Genomic DNA, 23,051 nt, shown 5'->3' on the forward strand with positions numbered 1-23,051 from the left:
AGAAAAGTATATATTTTCGTTTTACACAATATGCAAATTAACTTTAACTTTCCTAACATAATAATAATCTGTTTTTTTCATATGACATTAATTACATAACTAATAATGTTTTGAGAAGAAATGAGTTAACATTTTGCTATGATGGTTGTTTCTTACAGTAGTTTATTTTACCAGGCACCCCATTTTAGTGCACAAACCTGCAAATAATGTACCCAAAATAAGAAGGTTACTTTTCTTCAACCCTTTTGATCACAGTCATAACCCTGGTCTCATTTAAACCGTAAAGCTTTAGGTTAATGTACATTTCATTATAAGATCACAATATACATGCTTTACATTCTGTTATTTTCAACATCTGAACCCAGAAGAGAAACAAGACTCATAATGTAGAGCAGACTAAAAATATAATAATATGACCATGTTAGTTTCCCACAACAGCACCATTAAAATGCATCCCTCCATATATCCATCCACTGTAACAGATGCTTCAATAGTTACCACAAAATTTATATTTATTCACAATTAACTTTATTCTATGAGATCAATCCAAGATGTCAGTTATTCAAACATTTCTGAAATCACAAATCAGAGAGATAAAAGTTACATATCTGTGATAATATAGTGAAGTGGTTGAGAGTCACACAAATTCCTCCTGAGTTTCAGTTCCAATCTACAACTTCATATATACATATACAGCATACTGTATTCACATATCATTAAAAATATAAACATTTCAACTTCAAACTGCATTAGATAGTAACATAAGTGGTTGGTATTTAACTGTCTGCAAACCATTTCTGGAATAAGGAGTTTCTTCAGGAGACAGTGCATTAAAACTGGACCAAAGCTTTCACTGTAACAGGTACGTTTATCAAACGTGTTCCACTTCTGAGTTTATAATTCATTCGTAAAAATTGCACCGGTAAACACAAACTGATACTGATCAATAACATGTAACAAAATGAGGTCAGAGGTGAAAGAGATTTGGCCTCTGAAGTCTTAGGATTCAGAGGATGCATTGAAAGTTCAAAGAGTCACCACAGGTAATATGAAAGTCACAATCCTAGTGTTCACATCCAAATACGATAGAAACCCAACACCACAGTGAGACAGGTGAACACTGAACCTAAAAGAGAAAAGAAACACAGGCAATCATTGATCTACTTACTTCAGTAAGTCACAGTATAATACTCTTATTTACATCATATTTATTCTGCTACTTTTGTAGTTTGTCCCATAAATGCAGCTGAAACTTTAAAATGTTCATAATAAATAATAAAATTACTGATGGATGGATTCCATTTAGCTGCTTCAGTTTCAGGCTCCTGGTATTGTGCATGCTGGCTCACTGTCACACTGTCATAGCTAACTGGGACACTTGCATTGAACAGCCTGTGTTATTTATAACAATATGACAAGTCAAAATGTCTGTGGTTGAAAAAGGCTTATGCTTGCATGTTTTAATATGATGTTAACATGGAGCCATAAAGACGGAAGACAGGGAATTTTTAATGGTTGTCCTCATGTGAACTTCTATACTAGACTGCTTATTGGTCTGTGATCAAAGGACATAACAACAATGCACTGGTGCCATGTCCTACCTGCAAGATATTTTATAGTGTCCAGTTTATGAGACTCTAACATAGTTTTCAAACCCGCCACTTCAGTGTCTATCTTCATGTTGGTCTGAGTCAAATGGCGATCTTGCTCTGCAGTCTGTAAAAAAGACAATTAGACACAGACATTAAAGATAGTCCACATGTTTTTTGGGGCTTCTGTGTGTGATTTAACAAAGTAATAATGAATGAAAGGAACAGTATACTGCGTAGTATTACTAGTATCACTGTGTGATTGTATATTATGTAGATTAGCATGAAATAAAAAATCGATGTGATACAGTGGGATTATGTAGGTGTACTGCACATATACAAACCATTTCCATTATCTCTGTTCGTGCTTCTAGAAGCTTCTTCTCATGCTCTGCACTCTGAAAATATAAATATTTTATTTAGAAGAGGAATACAGGGAGTGGATTTCAGGACATCACCTGTCAGGTTCACATTTTACTTTTTTCTTGAGTCCCATCTGTCAATTTAACAGTATATTTGAAACACCACTGGTTTGATTTTTGATATTTGAAAGGACGATGGAATTAAGGGATCAAGATTTCATCTTCCCTTTGATTCAGCATGTATGTAATTATCAAGGCAAACTGGATTATAATGGTTTACTAACTGACAGCTGTAATAATTCAGTGGACGACACAGTGCTGGTGTGTCTTAGAGGTAGGTCATGTCATAAATGGTAGAGTTTGAAAACATCACGTGGCAACAACACTCATCTGTCATTTTAAGCAAACTGAATTCAAGATCAATTGAAAATTAAAAGTGAAGTCAACTCCAAACACTAATTTAATTTTTCCACTTACCAATTCTTTTACACGGCTTTTCTCCAAATTCATGTCCATAATAGTGTCTGCGCGCACTTTACTCAATACATCCTGCAAGATGACAATGGAAACACACAAAGGAAAGTCATAACATAAGTACTGGTTGATAATAAAGCAATAACAATAATAATAATAATAACAATAATGAACATCTTGGATGAAAAAAGGTGAAAAACGCTTCTAAAGGAAAACTTCAACCATAAATAAATACATTTTCAGTTAAATTAAGTTCAATAACAATGTCAATGAATGTTTAAATTGCCGTTTATAAAAGGTAGATTAATTATTATTGTTATTATTATAAATAAATAGCTCCATGACTGCTTTCTTATGAATATGGCTCAACAACTTGCCAATAAAGTGACAATAATAAATCAATAGTCACTTACTGCCAGTTGGACCTTCAGCTGCAATAACTGGATCTTGAGTTTCTGGGAGAAATGTTAACATACTGAAAATGTTAAACGGTGCCATGTGAATGACAGACAGAGGCACTAACACAAACAAAGCAAGAAAATAATGTCCACTTACCTGGGTTTACCTCACAGCTTGGTACAGTTCTAGCTATCCACTTTCAGGACTGATTTTTATAAATCTAAAATTGTATGAATTGTGCATTTAGGATTTTAATTTAGATTTGACCATCTGATGGTCAAAACCTATATTATATTTAGCCAAAACTTCAATTGAACATTAACTTCAACATATTCTTTGTATGACTTGCAAGTGGATGATGCAAGTGCATGTAGTTTTGTTAAAAGTTTGTGAATTCTGAGACCAATACAGTCGTAAGAACAATATAAGAACAATGGGCTCAGATGCAACAATTATCTTTAAGCCTGACAAATACACTTACCTCATTCTCTGCCAGTAAAGTAGAAAACTCACTCTTCTCAAGGATTATCATGTCCTTCTTTACAGCTGCTATTTGAGACATCACACGCTGCAACATAATCTCCTGCCAAAATCACACATCACATATGACATTTAAAAAGACAGAGCAAGTACTATAATGCAAATTATCCACCTGGAGTAATAAAAACAGGGAGGAGAGTTCACACAGTCTGAAACCTTTTTGCAATACAAGTGGGAACTGTAACACTGTTTAAATACTGAGCTACACTCATTTTGCACAATATCTCATTTCTATCAGGTGACTCCACAGAAATGAGAGATCAGTAAAATTATTTTCATACTCCAGATTCCTCAAACATTCCTGCTGTTCCTGTTTTATGTTGCCACATCACTTATCTATTTTTTAATTATTTTATTATTATTTTTTACTATTTGGGATTTTGTGCACTGCTATTGACACACCCAAAATAAATTCAATGTTTTCCAGGAGGTTAATAGTGAGTTTTCTGATATAAAAATACAGAAAATAGATCATCAACTACTAAATTGATTTTCATATGATAAATGTGCTGTGGAGGATAAAGACAGTGATACTGCTTCAATAACATTTATAGTAGTAGTACTATGTGTAGTAAATGTCCAATGACTCACCTGCTGCACTTTGGTTACCATGTCGCTGTAGATAGCATCCATGTTAGAGTTTGTCATCCTCACCAGTACCTGAACCATCACCTCAGCTTGCTGAGTAGTGAAGCCTGTTCATGGAAAAAATAGTAATTGTTATTTTTAATGAGGAAAAACAATTAACAAATCAGAGTAATACAGTGAAAAAATCTTAAATAACAGAAGCAGACCGAACCATTTTCCTCTAGGAGTCGAACCACCGCGTGTGTATCAAAAAACAGCTTCCGGCCTTCAGACTGTGGTACATCTGCTTTCAAATCATACTGGAGGGCTCTGATGGAAGTACTCAACTCTGAAATCAATGTGAAGAAGATGTGAGTGATTATGCCTTTTGATAAGCTTTTCAGACACCAAGTAATGTAAATAGCAACATGTATGCATATATTAATGGCCCCCAGCAGACATGTTAATGTAAAAATATTTGCAAATAATGTTTTTAACTGCAGATATTTCTGCTTTCTCACAGACTTTACACACAATAGTACTTGATTATTTCATAATTTATATACTGCATTCATATCTTAATAGATTATTTATTTACTCAAAGGTAGCTGTGTTCTTTTGTATTTTGCAGAATCGGATTTACTTAAATAAATAATGTATAGCCCATACCTCATATTTGTTATTTTATATAAGTTGAATTTATTAGTGATACAATGTTTAAGTCATGGAATTAAGGTTCATACTAATTTCTTTAAGCAAAAACTCACTTAATTGACTCACATGTGAAAGAATTGTTGGCTTGTAACTCCACGGCTGTTTTATGTTGCTTCTTTTCTATCTTTTATCTTTTGTTTTAATATACTATTTCCTATTTGTCTGCTTTTCTTGCTGCAACAAATCAAAATCCCAACACCATTAATTTATTTACTCTGTGTTAATAAAGCTTCTGAGCATTTCAAAAGGAAAAAGAATCCCCAGAGAACTTCTATTCACCCTAATTTCATAAATCTCATTTATGTAAAAATTTAAAAATAAAAATAAGTTTTATGAGCTGTTCATATTTTAAAACACAACAGCACTCTGTGGTAACGCCTGGAAAAATGGGCGGCCCTGCGGCTTATTATGTAAATACTGTGTGTGATCTGGGCAAAGGTTTCTACTGAAAACATTGTGGATTTAGCATCAGGGTTATATATAATATCTAACACTGAGTTGGTTATGACCATAAAACCGAGACTGGAGAGTTGTTTCAGCAGTTGAAATGTATGTTACTCCAAATGCTTGAATATAAAGCTTAACCAGAGAAACACAAATGCATCATTGTGAACACAATCATCATTATATTCTCTATATTGAAATGAATAATCAAGATGTAGACTAGATTTACACTGGACTAAAGGATATCACACAATGAAAAAAATACTTTATATATTAAAAGTTAATTTTTTTTTCCTCTTTTCATTACACATTCCAATTTAAACATTTAATTTTGCCATTAAAATTTAAGCTTTTCTGCTTTTCAATTTTCAATTTTTATTTTCCATTTTCTCTTAAAATTTTCAATTTCCCTTTTAATTTTAACAATGGCTTCAATTGATCTCCAGGTTCAAATTCAAGTTCTTTATTCTTACATCTCATTACACGAGTATAAGACAATAAAAATCCTAGTTTTTTCTTCTCCTTGACAATGCAGTAAGGGAAAAAAGATACTTTAAATAGTAAAATTAATAGATGAGATGAGTGTGTGTATCCTCCATGTGAGGATTCAATGTGTAGTACTCAATGTGGATGAGCATTATTGAATCAATTCAAATATTGATCTGGGAGGACTGAGTGTGTGTCCATGTGACTGTGTTACAATCTCTAGATCAGTGGTTCTCAAACTTTTTCACATCAAGGACCCCTAAACTGACACAAATTAGACCACGGACCCCCATTTGATAAAAGTTTTGCCTTTAGATATTTTATTACAGAAAGTATGAAACCCATGACCAAAACAGTCATACATTCTGTCATTCTGTTTCTTATGAATGGAATTATAGTTTAAATAAATTATTCCCCTTTTTGCTGGGGACCCCCTGGAGCCCCCCCATGGACCCCTGCGGGTCCCGGACCCCACTTTGAGAACAAATGCTCTAGATTAGCCCTGATCAGTGTTTGGGACCATTTAAATGAACATGCTTAGTTCGCTTGTGGCTCATTTGTGCATTTAGGTCATTAAGGTCATTGAAAAAGTGCCATTTATTTTACTCTCAGTACCTATATTGAGATATGATGCAGCCAAAACTGCATGCATGAAAAAGTGACCTCAGCAGAGGACTTGTCTGTAGACATTCATAAAGGACATAATAATAACGACCTCCGTGAAAACCGTCAGTGGCAGTTTATGGTAACTTAAACTGAAACTGAAAGTGTCGTTTGAGGTATTTTGAAAGACACTTTCATACTTTGAAGTATTTTTCTTGCGGGTGTCTAAAGAAAAAAAGTAGTTCGTGTCTCTTATGTACTGCATGACTGTATTACAGCTCATTTATCGGTTGTCAGGCAGTAGTTAGGAGCCATATTTACATCATTAGTCCAGTTAACATGGGTGTAACCAGAAGGACCTTGTTACCTCTGATAGACATGTGTGTCCCAGCAGAAAGATGCATCGTTTTCGGTCCAGGAGCTCGTCTCCATCTCCACGGCAGCTTCTCCAAGTTGCAACAGGGTGCAGTGATGACAAAGGAGCAGACAGCTGTCAAACTGCTCGGCGGCGCTGCCACCAAACTACTAACTCTGTATGGATTGTGAGTAGGGTCATAACACTTTTCTGCGTGGTTAAAGACAACAACTTTGAGCCGCGAATGACATTGTCTCAGCACCATATTGTGCTCCCCTGCTATAAATCTTGCCAAGACTGTACTACTTCCGTCTCCGTATTCTATCCAGGCTACACTGTAACTTTTCACCTAGTCTCTTAAAGGGCCAGTGTACATGACAGCAGGCATACGTCACTTCCCTGACGTCAGAACGATCAAGCCCCCTTTTGGATGAAAACAAGAAGTGCAAATGGGGGGAAATAAACTATTGCAACATGCCTAAAAGCTGGACCTAAAAGAGCAAAGGACAGTAAAAGAAGAGATCTGTGGCTTCAAGCAGAGAGGGTGAAAATGATAAACTGTGGGATATATCTGTGGCAAATACTTCATCACAGGTTAGTTAATGATTGTAAAGTCAACAGTTATAATATTAAAAGTAGTGAATGTTGATGCTGCATTGAAAGGGCAGCACATAGAACATACTGAAAAGCCAAGGAAATCCCAATTTAATGTTAGCCTGTAACAGCTAGCTCACTGGAACTGGCTGCAGCAAGCTGGCTTTTCCCCTGGTTTGTTGAAACATAGCTACCAAGTAAAATGGCTTCACCTGTCTGTTCCCTGAAGTGATTATATGTCATGATTATCATTATAATACAAATTCAAAGTGTGTCTAAATGCTACATTAACCTCTGCCCAGATGAAGTTGTGACCTGACATGCTGTGGTAAGCATATTGTCTTCTGGTTGCTGGTTGCTTATTGCTGAGAATGTTTATTGAAGTTACTTGATCAAGGAGAACTGTAAACAGCGAACATCCAAGTTGGTGTAACTGGCATACTGTCCCTTCCCATTCTGCCCTCTGACAGTCTGAGTGTTAGTATTTAACCCAAGCAGATTGGCCTACGATATGAAAAATCAGTCTTATCGGTTCACTAGTTTCTATTTGGCTTCACATTCCACCTATCTTTGTTGCCTAGAAGGGTCCTCTCTGGCCTTGGCCTACCATGGCAGTGCTGATATACTCTTTATCAGAGAGGTTTCTGCTTTCACCAAAACATCACAGACAACTGACGTCTTGAGGAGAGATTAAGAATTACAGCGTGACCTCAAGATGTCATCTTGACCCAATGCCAACTTGTAACCCCTAAAGACGGAAAATTCCATAACACTCTCAACCCTGTTAATTTTGCTATATTCTTCATTACTGCGGCTCATTATCTGCTGTACATTTAAACATACGCTAGTTCTGCTCATGCACTCATAGCTCCTTCCTTTTTTTAGTGACTTTCTTGCTAATCCCACAGTTGTTTACATGCTATTCAGATCTTCTACTTACTTAATGACGTTGATCGGCCACGACATAACAATTGTTTGCCTGATTGGCCATAGGATTTGGGCTCCTAATAGCTAAAAAGCAGTACGGTTTTCTTGTTTTATGCCATTAAATTGGCAAAGACCTCAGAATTTGCCTTTAACGTCAGTCAAATTAGAGGGACTGTTTTCACCCAAAAAGGGGCGGGGACATGACAAAAGGGCAAAGTACCCGGATGTGCTGCTCTCATCTATTTAATGGCATCTAGCAGTGAGGTTGCAGATTGCAACCAGCTGAATACACCTTTCCTCCCCCTCCCTTTCCAAGCATGTAGGAGAACCTACGATGGCCACAAAACTCCAACAACGTGAAAGGCCCCCTCATGAACCAGTGTTTGGTTTGCCTGTTCTGGGCTACTGTAGAAAGAGCTCATTTTAAGGTAATGAAAACACAATGATTGTTAGATTCATTTGATTACACACTGATTAAAACACACTTAAGAATATTATAATCCATTTCTGCCAAGTCTGTTGCATTAGATGCCACTAAATTCTACACACTGCGCCTTTAAATTGCATCCATGTTTCCTTCCCTTTTTTTCCTCGCATCTTAGTACCTCCCACTCAAGATACAAGGAGAGACGCAAGTAAAACTTGCAAGAAGACAGGAAACAAGGAAATGTTTTCAGAGAAATAAGATGTCCTTTCCTCTGCAGAGTCATGTGTTGCAGTTTCTGATGACAGCAGCAGCTGATCACAGCTGGATCAGCTGTTAGTCGGCTTGAACAGCTGGAGCAACTTCTGGAGTTTGTATCTGCACATATGTTGACTGTGTTGATAGTTATCACTGCCAGCAGCTGTTTTCTCTCTGCAGTCTGTAACCTGTTTAACAAACACCTGCACATGAATAAAAACCTGCATTCTGTATTTATACTTTGTATTGTGTCCTGCTCAGACACATGAACCATTTCTACTGGCAGAATGCGTTTATATTATTTATTCATTGTTTGTGTCTTTTTATTGATTTTAATTTATTGATAGTCTGATTGTGAATTCATTATTTAATAACCCAGAATATGATTACGGTGTCATTTCAACACTGGAAATGACTTATTTGGCTAAATGTTTCAGGGAAAATGGAAATGATGTAACTCATATCAAACCTGACGCTCAGCCTCATGTGTGACTGAATGGATATGATGAAAAATGATGTCAAATATAAATGTGTTTAAAATGTGGTTTTTGCTGACAGACAGACTCTCCCTGACTTTCATTTCATTCCATTGATAATAAAAGTTAACAAGGGAAATAACAGATCATGAAAAGAAAAATCTTTCTAATAAACAAAGAAAGTTGTTTATGGATCTTTTGTTGATCAGTCCTACAGTTAACACAGATTTTTAACTAGATGATGAATCAGAAAACAAATAAAATATAAAATTTAGGAGTGATACACTCAAGTTCAATCTGTAATCTGTCTTCACTCAGTGATGTTGAGATATATCAGATCAGTCTGATCAACTGCGGTGTCCAATCAATAACTGATATCCAATTAGGGGGCGTGTCAGCCAGTAAAAGACTTCAAGAAGGCTGCTCTTGTGTATCCTTGCTCCTCAGAGCAGAAAGAAGAGCTTTGGGACGGCCTGCAAGATGGCGGACCAGAATGACTTCCTGTTCAAGTGAGGAATGAGGAAATGATCTTGATCTAGATTTTGTTCTGACAGGCGGAGAAAGTCATACCTCTCAAAATAAAGCTCAAGTGTTTTTGGCTGAATGAGGGGGAGATATCTTTTAGTTGTTATTATTTGGTTGAACTGACCCTTTTGATGATAGTAATAATAATGATTTAGCCTATTCATTTTTAACTTAGTACATCTGTAATGTCTATCTGTTCTGAGTCACTCACCCAGAAAAAGGTGCCATCCAAATATTCTTACTAAATTAGGGATGAGCAAAAAAAAAACCTGAATTTGCATTTTTATCACAAGTATTAAATCTATTATGCATGGATTATTTGAGGGAGTTTGAATAATCTTATCCACTCTTAATCACAAAATTTTAGGTTGCATTGCATTATGACCACCTGGTAATGTTATATAATGTATATCTTTAACTTTTTAGAGGTTACTTTTAAGGCATGATAAGGTTTGACTCACAGTACAACAGCTCACATAACAAGCCTTGCAGACATTCACAGATTTGTTGTATTTGTCCATTTTGAAAGTCAAATAAAAATGGTAGAATGAGAAGTTTAATGCCATTTGAATTCTTTTACATTTTCTATTGCTTTGGATAAACTGATTTGGTTCATTACCAAGATGCTAATAAATAAAAATGGGAAAACAACACAGTGTCATATCAAAGTTGATACTTTTATAATGCATAACTATACATCGTAAGTTCTCTACAGCACAGATTATATACACAATAAGTAACACTGAATCAAAAAAAAAAAAGTTTCAGTCATCGGAAGTGAATATTCTGCTTATTACAGTATATTAGCTACAAAGCATCAGCACCTATATCTTCTTCATGGCAAAAAAGGAATACAAGTGTCTTTCTGACAGCTTTTTTTTTTCTTTTTTCTTTTAAATCAGACATTGTTCCTTTCATGTATCACAAACTATTTAGGAGAATGCACTATACAGGAGCAAGGGGAACATAGAAACTATCTTTTTACAATTGTTGTGTAGGTAAAATCAATCACCTGGCTATATTGTAATGATTGTGTTTTAAATAATCAGTTCTAACTGGCAACTGTGTATTTTTATTGTCACTTTTTTTAAACAAAGGTAGTTTAGAATATATGGCAGCTTTGGATTCACTGCAATAAATGGCAAATTGGCTTGCATCCAGATTTATGTCAGTGTATATTAGACAAAGTATCTTATGCACTAGTAGATAAATCAGCAGCTATTACAACATTTTGCCTGTTTTGAGAGAGAATGTAAAGACAAAGCTATTTGCAAAGCTTGCCGTTTTCTTTACATTTTCTGTTACTGAGCATCTTTGCTGAGGTTTTACTGAAAAAATAATAATAAGTTGAGTGTATTAAGGTTTTGCTCATGAGAAAAAGAAAACACAGACAGATAAAGTGGCTGCCACTAAAACAACAGCACATAGCAATAAGAGCACAAAGATGAGACTGCGCTGGCATAGAGGCTGATGTCCCGGCTGCTCCTCGTCAATAGAGAGCAGAGCCAGAGAGGCGCTGTCGGTGGTGCTGACTGGGTCGGCGTACTGCGGCCCGTGGGGCTCCACCATCCAGCGCAATACGTTGACTTTCTTCTCCATATCTTCGATCATGTGGTCAATTTGGCTGATCTCCTGCTCCATGGTGTTGCGTTCCTGGCTTTCTAGGCCATCGGGGAGGGCTGGAGTCTCAGCCTCGTTCAGGTCTGGCAGACTGAGCGCCCGAGCCGCTACTTCACTGCCTCCTCCTGTATTGCCAAAATTTAAATTAGGCATTTAAGTCTGTAAAATACTAAACAGTGTCTTAACTGTTTCTAAGGATGCCAAATATAGATTCATTAATAGCTGCATAAAGTCATATTAATACAGTTGCTTCTTTTTATGGGCAAAAACTGAACCCAGAGAAACAACATTTTTAGGGTGTAGCTGAAAAATTTTAACCAAAAACCAAACATTCCTCTAAATTAATAAAGGACATGGCCTGTTAATGCTGCAGTATCTCCTGTGTTTATAGGGAGTGAGTGGATGAGTGGTACGTATTATACAGTATTCAGTATGATTTTGTATTTCAGTTCCATTTTTGTTCTAATGGCTGCAGCAGCAGTGGATAACATGACTGAATGTTATGTATCACTTTATCCACCAAGCTAAAGTGTAACTGTTGCAGCAGTTCAGAGACTTTTTAGAAATGAACCACATGCAGCTGCAAGACCAACTGACAAAGAGAGACAAACGCTGTTTTCTAGTCACAATTGTAGTAGTTTGAAAAAAAAAAAATGACAAGGAAACAGAAAATATTGATCTCACAAATAATGTAACCCCTCTTTGTGACATACTGTATATGTCACTTAACTCTGAAAAACAGCCGGCAACATTAACAGATTTTGTCAAAGAAAGTCTGCTCAGAAAGCACCCAAATGACAGTATGATGTCAGAATGTAATTTGCATGTCAGGCGGTTTACACATTCATATGGAATCAAAGAGGTTTATATCAGCTGCTTACAAAAGGTTTTTAAATTTTAAAAAGGAGAGGTGGAGTCAATCTGTATTTTAAAAATGTACATGTCATTGACATACAACACATCCTGTTATTGATATACAACCAAATGTTAATCATTGAAGACTACAAACTTCCCAAATCATCCAATAGGCTGGTAGATTTAATAATTTTGCGTTTTGATTTTTTTTTTCTTATAAAAAATTCCATTGCCTGATAGATCACCCAGTGAGTCAATATTGTAACAAATGCACTACATTGACAACACTATACAGACACTGTAAGTGGTGCCACATGAAATGTGTGCAAACAAAGACGTGATGTTGTGCTCCCCCCAGGCTAATCAGTGTGCTATTATTCTTCAAATACTAGAGAACAGAGAGAGTGCAGAAGTGAGGCAGCTTTTCCCACAATGCAAATCTTCATCAGTAGTCTAGATATACCATGTGAAGAAACAAATTAATGGATAGAGACCGATCTGAGGTAACACCAGAAATATTATTAGTGAAAATGTGATTTAAAATTGATACCTTTCTATAGAATATAATAATAAAATATACTTCAACAAATGTTGATGTGTAATTCAGTTGCATATGGTCAACAACTTGATAAATCATTGAAGGTCTCTTTTTTATGTAACTTAATCTTATGAACTTAATTTAATCATGTTGACAGAAGAACATTTAAATCACAATAAATGTTCCTCCTGAGATTATGCATCTCTGTCTATTTACTCTCAAGTTCAAATGTTGTATAACGACATAAACACGTGATCTTTGATTTTAATTCAAACAAGGGAATTTAACAAAAGGCCAAGGTTTCATTTTTGTTTTATGTGACTTAGTGGAATGCGATTCCCTTGTCTTGTTAACCTCCTAAAAAACACAAGTTTGATATACAATACCATATGTAGGGCCACTGTTTACCTTGTAGGCCATTTTGCACCAAAGAAGCCGTGTCAGCCAAAGAGAAGATGTCAGCCATCTTGAAAACTTTGCACATGTCAGCATGGAGGAGCTCCAGGCTGGAGGAGAAGGCCACCCAGAGGAGCTCCATCTCCTTACGCTGCTCCTCAGGGAGGCTCTTGTCCCGGAGATGTGAGGTCAGATGCTGACAGATGGCCACGGCCAACTTTTGGGCCTTTTCTCGTGTTTGTCGCAACTCATCCCGCAGCTGCAAGGTGTCTGTGCACCCGCCAACGCACGAAGCCAAATGCCGGTAACATGCCACCACCTGTATGAGGGCAAATAAATAACAAAGATTTAAATTTCCTAATTAATATTCAGGGCTGGGATTAGAAAATTATGATAGGAACCTGATACCTGGTAGTTGTTTGGACTGAATATGGCCCTCGAGTGTTAGGGATATGTAAGGGAAGTGGCTACTGTATTTGTAAGACTAATAAGGCTGCAGGTAGCTTGGCGCTGCTGTACTTCAACAACTCAGACCTTAATACTGTCTGATCCACAGGCTTTGGAAGCAAAAAATCTGTACTTTTCATCTATAACTTAAAAGGTAGAAACAGGAATGTTTGATTTGCAAATGTAAAAATCACCTGATCAAGTTAAAAGTATATACTAGACCATCCATCACCTGTCAGAAGAGGGATATCCGTACACCTATCAGCCCTCTGAAGAGCTATCTACTAGTGAACACATCAATTCTGTAAGTTATGTAAATGTAAATATGTATTTAAGCCAGTTTTCAATTAATTTGCATGTAATCAGTGCTCTGCAACAGAAATAAATACTATGAATTCTTTTGCGACTGCTAAGAAAAAAATAAGATCCATATCCATGACAATCCCCTAAAGCTGCTTAAAACGATAACTGGGATAAAATAGGACATTTCAGGTTCTATGATGTACAGTAAATGATATGGTGAAGGTATGTTAAAGTGTTTTATTAATAGTAGAGTAAGAGTTTAACCTTGGCGGATTAGTAGGTGTGGTTTCAATGAAAAATATTATAAATAATCAGCTTAACATCTCATTATCTATTTCTAGATAAGCCAAAAGAACCTTGCACACTCAGAGTGCACGCGGCCCATCTCCAAGGCAGAGATAGATGAGAGGAAGAACATAACATAGATACTATATTGTTGATATTATACTGTGTACTGTATGTACTCATTTATATAACTTCATCTCTATATTTGTACATAATTAAAATTTTGGATGTGTCTCCTCTTTTTGTACTATTCTCTGTACTTTTACAATATATTTACTCATCTCAATTCCCCACTTTCACACTATATGTACCCATCTCGATCATAACTGCACAATGACATATTAATTGTCATATTACACTGCTGCTATGAGGCTCAAATTCTTCTGGAGAATCAATAAAGTTAATATATGAACTGCATATCAGACTTAAATATGGAGCAAAATGTGTATTCCATCCTATAAATTGCCTACATGCTGAACCATCTGTTTAAGATACGTGGTGTATTTGAGGTAAAACAAGTAAACACACGCCACTAAGGGGGGTAAAAAAAAAGTGCATGGCTGTGTTATTATCCATCACAGACACTAGAATGGTCACAGAGATGCAGTGGACCAAGAAATTCTTTTCAGTGAGAGTGCTTTTTTAGCCACAGGGAAGAAGATGCTTGGATGTCATGCGTATGTTTAGTCTGTGAAATATTAACACAGGAGTTAAAAAACAACACGGTGAAAATATGATTGCAAGTACAACAAACCTTTTGTTCTACTTTTCTTTACTTTCACTATTTTTTTTTGCTTAAATATAGTGAAAGAGTGATGTGTAAAATACTTCTATCAACCTCATTTTTCTGAAATGTATTAGCTGGCAACTCGCAGCTCATTACAATGTGAACAACTGTGATAATTCTAACAATACAGAAGATGTATACCACTGTATCCAGAGCATAAAACAACTGTTGGAACGGCTTACCTTTATCAAGGAATCCACCAGAGCTTTTCCATCAGCCAAAGCCTTGTCTGTGCCGACTGTGCAATCATCGCCCACTTTGTTATTTACAAGTGGCATGAGGATGATTTGTCCAGAGTCTCAGACTCTGCCACAGCAGGCAAGATTTTGGCCCAGCCGCCCTTCACTTCTCCGGCTGCCCCTGCTCCTCTTCTTCCCTTGGCAGATGCTTCATTCAATAGCTGAGGGTCGTCGTAGACTCAGTCCCAAGGCCGCATGATGCATTGCAATATTCCACTTCAATAACTGAGCTGCAATTGCAGGTGCTGAACATGTTTTAGAGGCTAAAAAAAACGTCCCACTATGAGCCAGAAGTGGGGAAGTCAAAGTAATGGGGAAAAAGTGTAATAAAGTGATGCAACTCTTAAGCAAGGTGCTAATCCTGTGATTGACCCCTTCGCACTGACGCAGCCTAAGACGAACAGCTAATCTCATTAACTATCACTGAGACCAGAGAGATATAAGAGCAGCTGGCTGTCTCTACCACAATGGTCCTTTCACTATCCAAGAGGAGGCTGCGCTGTTACCTCATGCGCACCACACTGGCCTCACCTCATTCTCTGAACTGTAAAGGTCAACATACTACATAATAAATATTTCCTTAGCATGTTAGCTCATAGTTTACTAGTTAGTTACTTTGATTAAGAATTAAGTGATTTTACACTTTTTACTGAGTGTAAAGACTAAAGCAAATTAGTGAATAGTGATGCACTTAAAGTTGTTTGTGGCTTCTTTGTCCTATCAGGGCCTTTTGTGGTTCACTTCCCCTCAGGCTCCAGATAATGGATGGCCTCATTTGACCAGGTTGATAAGATTCAGCATGTACCGGGAATGCATTCCCTGGCGTGACATTTCTATTGTGAATAAAGCTCCCCATGCGCACACACACACACACACACAATAAAATAAAAAATACAGTGGCTATGAAATGGCATTCAAATAGTGCTTAGAGGTGAAGGTATTCAAAAATTGGAGGAATGTGCAAAATAAATGTCTACATGACTAGAAGTGTGGCTTCAAGTCTGGATATTAACAAAGATGATAGACTAAAGCCTACATTCAAACTCATGAATAGGTTTAAAAAGGGAATCAAGTGAAAGAGGGCTTTGCCGAGAGTGAGGGTTGACCTTTAGTCAAAACCAGTGTGTCCAATAACACCCTTTTGTCCAAGTAAATCTTTTACCAATATAAAGCTTCAGCATGTTTCCATAATTGGATTTTATTAAGAAACACGCCAAAAACATTTTAAAAAAATACCACAAGAAACACTGAAAAATATAAATAAATAAGTCCCTCTTAGAGTTTCAGGTACCTGAAAAAGAAACTCTGTCTTTGGGGAGTTTTTTGGCATCAAAAGGATCTCTTATCACTGGAGGACGTGCAGCTGTTAAGATTCTGGGCTTTTCAGTGGTGTGGAGTCCTGACTGATTTCCTGAGTGTTCGGCCAGTAGCACCCTTCCGTGGAGAAGTGACCGCCTCCCTGATGTTGGCGAGCAGGCCTCGCTTGGTCTTAGGCAGCACAGGGGACTTCTGGGAGAGCTTGAGGAGTTCTGCCTTCAGTGAGGCAATCTCCCTGTCCTTATCCATATTCTGTTGTAGAATTTCCTCCATAGATTTTTTCTTGGTGGGAAAAAAAATGAACATTTAAACCATAGTACAAGGTATACAATTATAAATTCCATCCTGATGAAGGTTTCACATTTGCCTGATGTACCTGCATCCAGTCAAACTTTATAGTTTAGTCAAATTTTATTATTGTTACAGCTATATAAGTAGGATTTGGTAGGTTCGGGTGAGTCCTTTAGTAACATTTAAGGTTTGCATTATTTACAAGCCATCCCCAAAACCCTGCTCCTGTATCTTATATATGTATTTAAAATACACTCATACTTTGAATCACCTCACCTGATCGTCAGTCTTCCTCTGCAGAGCCTCCACATCGGCAGATTTCTCCAGGAAGCCATCTCTGACCTTCTGAAGTGTTTCACTAAGATCCATCAGCCTTTTCTCTAGGGACAAAATCAACTAAAGACAAAACATTTGATGTAGACCTGAACAGATGATTACATAACCAGACTGAGACAAAGTTTAACTGGGATACATAATTTACATTTTGTCCTTGTTACCTGTTGTTTGTCCTCACACATCCCTTCTATGGCGCATTTCTCTCTGTAGAGACGTTTGAATCGATAATCCCCTGATGGGATAAAAAAGCTCAATATTGAAACAAAACGGACAACATACAATACAGCACACTAATAAAATCATATAAAGAGACATATTGAAAATACACAAAATATAAAACATCTAAAATCTAAAGTTTCTAAAATCTAAAAACAGCATGTACTTTAAAAGCCTCAGTGAACTTACTTTTGAACCACTCAGATTTAAAACAGTTATGTATAGTTCCTCAAAGACGAGGGATGCTGAGCTACAGTATGCTGGACATCTTCCTCTTCTGTTACCGCAGATTCCCACAATGCATATTATCTAGTATAGACTGAAATGACTGAAGTCATGGAAAAGGAGTCTTAAATCTTCTTTTTCTGTATTAAAGACAGTATGCAAACCTGCTATTTCTGACTCTTTAGATGGTTCAGTCTGGCATGACTGGTCCATTGTTGGAACTGCAGACACTCCTCTGGTATCAGATGAGAACTTCTCCAACTCTGACAGCTTACGTCTGAGGGCCTACAAAGATGGTTACAACAAAATCTGATCATGCATTTATGGCAGGGCCCAACCAATACTGGATTTTGGGGGTTGATGCCGACATCGATATTATGGAGTAAAAAAATTCTGTTATTGTTACAGCCAGTGAAAACAACGTACTTCTACTTTCTCCTGTTCCGCAACAAACTCATCGAGAGGCACGTAGTCGTCTTCTAGATTGTTCATGGCACACTGGTAGGCGTGCTCTTTGATAGCATCCTTGTACATCTCAAAGGTTTTCTCAAGCTTTTCTTCGTAGCTCTCCTTCAGCTTTTCAATCTCTCGACTTAACATTTTAAAGAAAATGAATGTACTCAAGTCTGGTTTACATGGGGAGATTGTTGCTGAAATGAACACTGGCATGAATGCACATATAAAAAAGGTTTATGCAGTCGGTACCAACTTGCCAAACAAAAATCACAAGAATTAAAATGCTAGGTGTACAATGTCGTCTTGCAAAAAAATAAATACAAGTAAGATACCTGCGGAGTTCTTCACTCTCCATGAGCTGTTGCAACATGGCATCTCCCATTTCCTTACGAATCTCCATTTCCTGCACAAGGTTTCTTCTTCGCTCAGCCAGTAGTTTTGTTCGGAGGCTTTCAATCATATTCAAGATCTCCTAAGAAAGTAAAACATTTACTGGAGATAACTTCAATCCACACAGTGCATCTTGTAATGGATGAAGGTTAACTGTTCCACAACTATTGTATTGACTAAATAAAAAGGTAAGAGTTGATAACTGTGCTAGTGTCACAACATGCCAAAGTACATACTGCATCTCTGATACACATATAAAATGTTTAACTGTGACATGTAATGAAGTAGTACACTCTGTGGCATTATAGACATGTCAGCGTCGTCTTCTTCATCAAGCAGCTCCTCTTCAGACTGGTAGCTTTCCAAGGCCTCGTTGTCAATCACCCCGTTCCTCACAAGAGGTTTGCCATCGCGGCCGACCAGACAAGGAGACAGAGACTCCAGAGGCTTGTCTGGGATCACTTGCACCACCTACAGACGGCACAGGTGAGATTCATCGAGCTGCAGGTTTTTTTAAAATAAAAATCCAGCTCACTATGCCGCTTCCCCCTCACACAATTACGTCCTCAGACTAACCTGTTTGGCAACAGCGGAGAATTTCATAACATGGAGAGTCTCGTCGTAGGTGGAGGCACACTGGTTAATGTTGACAATCATTGAAGCTTTTCCTTTGCCGCAGAAAACAGCCTGGAAGAGCTTGGTGAGCTTGCTCTCTCTAAAAGGAATGTAGCTGCTCTTCATTCTGATTAACCGCATGGGAGAAAAAGAGGACTTTAAGAATGCAAAAGCACAAGTTGGAAGGTTTTAGCAATGCAAAAAACATCTAAATCCTCAAAGGTTATTGCTTCCAGATCAGACTGTTATTATGAAGTTTGCTAGTGCCACAGTCAGCATACAGAACTGCTAAGGTCAAACCATGTCAACATCAACCAAGTCTTGTGTCAAACCCAGACTTTAAGCAGACGGACACAAACCTCTGATACATCTGTAAACAACTGTACCTGTCAGTCTGATTGTTTCGAAGGGCACTGATGCACTTCCCCAGAATGAGCAGGGAGTTGTTAATATTTCCTGCTTCTTTTAGTCTCTCTCCGAATGTCTTTGTTTTGTTGCATCTTTCTGAGCCAGCCAGGTCGCACAGAGAAAACCTGAGGACCATAAACAATTTACAAGTTATTCCCTGTACAGTGTGTGTGTGTGTGTGTATAAAGTGGTAAGATTGCGTCCAATGAAGACAGAGACATCATTTCTTAATGCATAATTCCTTGATATTTGAAGTAGAACTTAATTAAATTATCAAGATCATATTTTCACTGTCAAATTGTGTCTTGGAGCTCATTTAGCTGCATATTTTAACTGAAAGTGTTGATATAAGCCATCACTATAAGTTCAGTTCTTCAGTGTTAATACAGTATATTTTAGCACTTGAGTGTTTTTTTTTAATTCTCAGAGTCATCTAGCACTTGCTGGCTCAGTAGTAGTTGATATTTACAGTCACTTCCCTTCAAATCACAACAGTAAACAGAATATTGATTTGGGCGCTGGTTGGATTTCTTTACTCACTTAACATTTAGATACTGGTGCTATGGTGACCTGCAGCAATTGTTTCAATAATGACTAAAAAGAAAAAAAAAAAAGAAAAAAAAAAGTATGGTGCCATGTGGAAAAACTCTACTAGGTTGGATAAAAACACAACGCATTTAAATATAAATGAGGATACTTACTCTGAGATCCTTTTAACTGTGCTGCCATCAATCTTCAGCAGCTTCATGGTAAATATGCTGTGACTGTAAGGAAAGCAAAGAGTTTTGAAAACAGTAAATGACACCAAGTGAAGAAATGATGAAGAGAAACATTTGCCTTCTGCTGGAGGACTGGTTCATCTTAGTGGCTGCAGCACTTCTGTTTTTGTTTCCGAATTGTAGTAACTTGCAGGCTTCGCCCATGTTCTGGATGTTGATCCACCGGAGATCTGAAATGAATCTCTCAGTTTTAAACCTTGAGCAACATAAAAAAAAGCTATTGCTGCTATGTTTCTAGCATCTTCACACATGATAAAGTCGTTCTCACACCTTTCACATAAGCATTTCCAGCACCGTCATCACATACACGAAGGGAAGCGCGTTTCTTGGACTTGGAGCACAGGGAGGGTCCAAGCAGATCATATACACACTCATTGTAGATTTCAAAGAATGCCACCCATAAAGCGAACTGGCTGCTGTCTGTGTCTGTTGGGTCGCTTGCCAACACTAAAAGGAAGAAGAGAGGAAAGGACAAACCCTGCAGTGGCACGTTGCACTAATAGATTTTCATTGCATGCCAGAGAAAGTGCCTTCTGAAACAACTTCAAGTTTCTTTTTTCTGTTTAAAATTGCAAGATATATACGGTATATATTGAATGTGTTGAATTTCTGAGGGCTACCTGTTTGATCGTAGGATGAAGACGAAGATGGGAGACGACTGGTAGAACAGGACAAGGACTCTGAACCACTAGTAGCTCTGAGAGGATCACACTCCTAGAAAGGGGATAAAGACACACCCATGCTAAGGCATTTAACTGCAGAGACCACCATGGTGTCAATCTTTCAATCATTAAATTATCAGCCATATCTTTGGGCAGATCCTGAGGAAACTTGTGTTGGATATGAAACCATCTCACCTCTTTGAATGAAGCAAAAATGGCAGCCTTAGTGCTTCTCTCCTGCTTGACTTGGTCAGGATCCAGCAACTGCACATCATTCCTGAGGTAGGGTTTCAGGTCCATAACCTCATACAGACGGCCTCCAGTGTACTGAAATGTGGCGTCCAGCACTCGAGGTAGTACCCCCGGCTCTTTTGAAGTTCCTACAACATTTCAAAATATACTTAGCCTGCCAAACAAAACTTCGTAGGACTTCTGACATTGACTAAAGCTCATTAAAACGCTGCTGGGTTCCATCCTTACCTTGGATTGTGAAGGTTTTCCCAGCATTGGTTACACCATAGCTGAATATCAGTGCATTCTTCCCATCCAAGAAATCAGACATTTGGCTTTTGACAGTGACTTCAAATAGCTCAGCCTGTGTCGTCTCTGGTCCAAAAATCTACAAGCCACCAGAGAGATTAAGTTTCCAATGCAGTAACAAAAACACTCAAATAGCTCAGCTTGTAGGCTGTGACTTGATCTTTCTCTCAACAAGCAAAGTACATTTTACACTGCAACCATTCTGGCATCATAACATTGCAACACATTTAGTTGGAAATTCATCTATACCTAACTAAAATGGCATGAAAATGTATCCATAATGTTTTAGGAATTCAGGTGTTCAGCCAACAGGTCAACAGTGCTACAATTTCAGGTGTTGCTGACCTGTGAGAAGGAGAATTTGTGGAGTGACATGCCAATGCCCTTCTCACTGCTCTTCATGGTGGCAGAACCTTTTGGCGCATGCAGTGTCACCATCTGGCTGTTTTCAATCACCACACAATCCTGAGCAAAGAAAGAAGAAGAACACTATGTCACTGTGGGTTGTGAAGCAAGTTGAGTTTAGACTTCAATAGAAAAGTAAAAGAGTAGTTTGGACTGGATGATCATCCAGATGCTACACTCTACCTGATCCTCATTGTCAGACAGTTCCTCTTTAGAGAAGGGCCTGACTCTGAGGTAAACTCTCATGGTCTGCTGCTCAGCACCGCTTGGCATTTCACTCTAGAAACAAAGAAAAACTTTCAGAACAGAAAACTAAGCCTCTGAGCAGGAGAGCTGAGTTTTAGGGTTTATTTTAGTCCTTTAGATCAGTGGCCAAGAAACCTGGACAGGAAATTGCAAAATCTAGCTGAAACTACAAAATGAAAAAGAATCTGAAATGTATTAGTGTTTGATGAAAACAAAAGGGAGAAAAACACATTACCTTCTTGGGTGAAGTGCTGACAGGACCAATGCAAGTCAAGTCCATGTCATCAGGCTGCAACTGGACATTTTCTTCTTTGGTTAAATTAATAACGGTACTCATCTTGAGGCCAGAAAGCTCCAAAATGTCTTAATTCATGCGTCTAATTCACGTCACGCGCTGGGCAACGTTATGATCAATTCTCTGCACAAATGAAGGTTTGTCAGCTCGTGACTTGCTAATTGACCATTCAAGAGAGATGTTGGCTATGAAATGACATATTTTACCTTTACAACAGCTACGTACAACTCTGCTGATTGTCTTCCACTGAAAGTCAAGGGGAAGCTCGTAATCAGTTTTAACTGAAAGCAGGTGTGAAGTCAAGCAAATCCCAAGAAATGACCAACCAGCTTAGAGAACTCAGAGTATCAAATCACTAACTAAAAGTCATCTCTAGATATCTCAAAGTGATAAATGATCATATTCTGCTTTATCAACCAAGGATCTGTGTTATATACTACAAAGAATGATGATTTTAAGACAGGGAGGCCATAACATTTTTATAAATGGATACCCAGACAGCACAGGGACCTGTTTGCCATTTGTTACTTAACGCTACTATAGCAAAGATATTTCTTGACTATTGTATTGTTGTATTTGTCATTTTTCATGCAAGTGTCAACCTACAGCCCCAAAAGGTGGTGGTGGGGGAATAATTCATTGAAAAGCTGGTTCCACGTTTTT

General features: G+C 37.6%; 3 protein-coding genes and 1 long non-coding RNA gene across 4 annotated transcripts; 1 reads left to right on the forward strand and 3 right to left on the reverse strand.

The window, feature by feature from the left end:
• Nucleotides 1–144: 144 nt before the first annotated feature.
• Nucleotides 145–6,885, reverse strand: mcur1 (mitochondrial calcium uniporter regulator 1). The gene is made up of 9 exons (XM_067578350.1): nucleotides 6,546–6,885; nucleotides 4,164–4,280; nucleotides 3,956–4,059; nucleotides 3,306–3,407; nucleotides 2,839–2,880; nucleotides 2,429–2,500; nucleotides 1,934–1,987; nucleotides 1,602–1,716; nucleotides 145–1,126 (listed from the first exon to the last, which is right to left on the reverse strand). The coding sequence occupies exons 1-9, from the start codon at nucleotides 6,796–6,798 to the stop codon at nucleotides 1,071–1,073; spliced, it is 915 nt and encodes a 304-aa protein (XP_067434451.1). The 5' UTR covers nucleotides 6,799–6,885; the 3' UTR covers nucleotides 145–1,070.
• Nucleotides 6,886–6,946: 61 nt separating this feature from the next.
• On the forward strand, nucleotides 6,947–10,203 carry LOC137173478 (uncharacterized). The gene is made up of 3 exons (XR_010925187.1): nucleotides 6,947–7,127; nucleotides 8,371–8,482; nucleotides 8,657–10,203. It is a non-coding gene; the product is annotated as an uncharacterized lncRNA (long non-coding RNA).
• A 192-nt stretch (nucleotides 10,204–10,395) lies between these two features.
• On the reverse strand, nucleotides 10,396–16,271 carry rgs9bp (regulator of G protein signaling 9 binding protein). Its single transcript, XM_067578351.1, has 3 exons — nucleotides 15,151–16,271; nucleotides 13,159–13,465; nucleotides 10,396–11,482 (listed from the first exon to the last, which is right to left on the reverse strand). The coding sequence occupies exons 1-3, from the start codon at nucleotides 15,244–15,246 to the stop codon at nucleotides 11,106–11,108; spliced, it is 780 nt and encodes a 259-aa protein (XP_067434452.1). The 5' UTR covers nucleotides 15,247–16,271; the 3' UTR covers nucleotides 10,396–11,105.
• Nucleotides 16,272–16,386: 115 nt separating this feature from the next.
• zgc:56231 (uncharacterized protein LOC406257 homolog) lies at nucleotides 16,387–22,664 on the reverse strand. The gene is made up of 18 exons (XM_067578347.1): nucleotides 22,329–22,664; nucleotides 22,031–22,126; nucleotides 21,788–21,907; nucleotides 21,383–21,521; nucleotides 21,098–21,282; nucleotides 20,861–20,954; nucleotides 20,511–20,687; nucleotides 20,299–20,410; nucleotides 20,163–20,225; nucleotides 19,440–19,586; nucleotides 19,015–19,180; nucleotides 18,730–18,909; nucleotides 18,381–18,520; nucleotides 18,019–18,184; nucleotides 17,757–17,877; nucleotides 17,313–17,383; nucleotides 17,092–17,211; nucleotides 16,387–16,806 (listed from the first exon to the last, which is right to left on the reverse strand). The coding sequence occupies exons 1-18, from the start codon at nucleotides 22,428–22,430 to the stop codon at nucleotides 16,591–16,593; spliced, it is 2,415 nt and encodes an 804-aa protein (XP_067434448.1). The 5' UTR covers nucleotides 22,431–22,664; the 3' UTR covers nucleotides 16,387–16,590.
• Between the last annotated feature and the right edge of the window lie 387 nt (nucleotides 22,665–23,051).

This window comes from Thunnus thynnus, chromosome 21 (assembly GCF_963924715.1).
Source record: "Thunnus thynnus chromosome 21, fThuThy2.1, whole genome shotgun sequence".
Taxonomy (NCBI): Eukaryota; Metazoa; Chordata; class Actinopteri; order Scombriformes; family Scombridae; genus Thunnus; species Thunnus thynnus.

Excerpts from the sequence above, each read along its gene's own strand:
- mcur1 (XM_067578350.1), bottom strand. The coding sequence starts at position 6,798 with ATGGTGCTGAGACAATGTCATTCGCGGCTCAAAGTTGTTGTCTTTAAC. Across the intron at positions 4,281-6,545 it reads GACACACATGTCTATCAGAG|AGTTGAGTACTTCCATCAGA; the intron begins GTAACAAGGTCC and ends CATTGATTTCAG. Across the intron at positions 2,501-2,838 it reads AGCTGAAGGTCCAACTGGCA|GATGTATTGAGTAAAGTGCG; the intron begins GTAAGTGACTAT and ends GTCATCTTGCAG.
- rgs9bp (XM_067578351.1), bottom strand. The coding sequence starts at position 15,246 with ATGCCACTTGTAAATAACAAAGTGGGCGATGATTGCACAGTCGGCACA. Across the intron at positions 13,466-15,150 it reads TGGTGGATTCCTTGATAAAG|GTGGTGGCATGTTACCGGCA; the intron begins GTAAGCCGTTCC and ends GCCCTCATACAG. Across the intron at positions 11,483-13,158 it reads GGTGCAAAATGGCCTACAAG|GAGGAGGCAGTGAAGTAGCG; the intron begins GTAAACAGTGGC and ends TTGGCAATACAG.
- zgc:56231 (XM_067578347.1), bottom strand. The coding sequence starts at position 22,430 with ATGAGTACCGTTATTAATTTAACCAAAGAAGAAAATGTCCAGTTGCAG. Across the intron at positions 21,908-22,030 it reads TGTCTGACAATGAGGATCAG|GATTGTGTGGTGATTGAAAA; the intron begins GTAGAGTGTAGC and ends TTCTTTGCTCAG. Across the intron at positions 17,384-17,756 it reads TAAAGAGTCAGAAATAGCAG|GGGATTATCGATTCAAACGT; the intron begins GTTTGCATACTG and ends TTATCCCATCAG.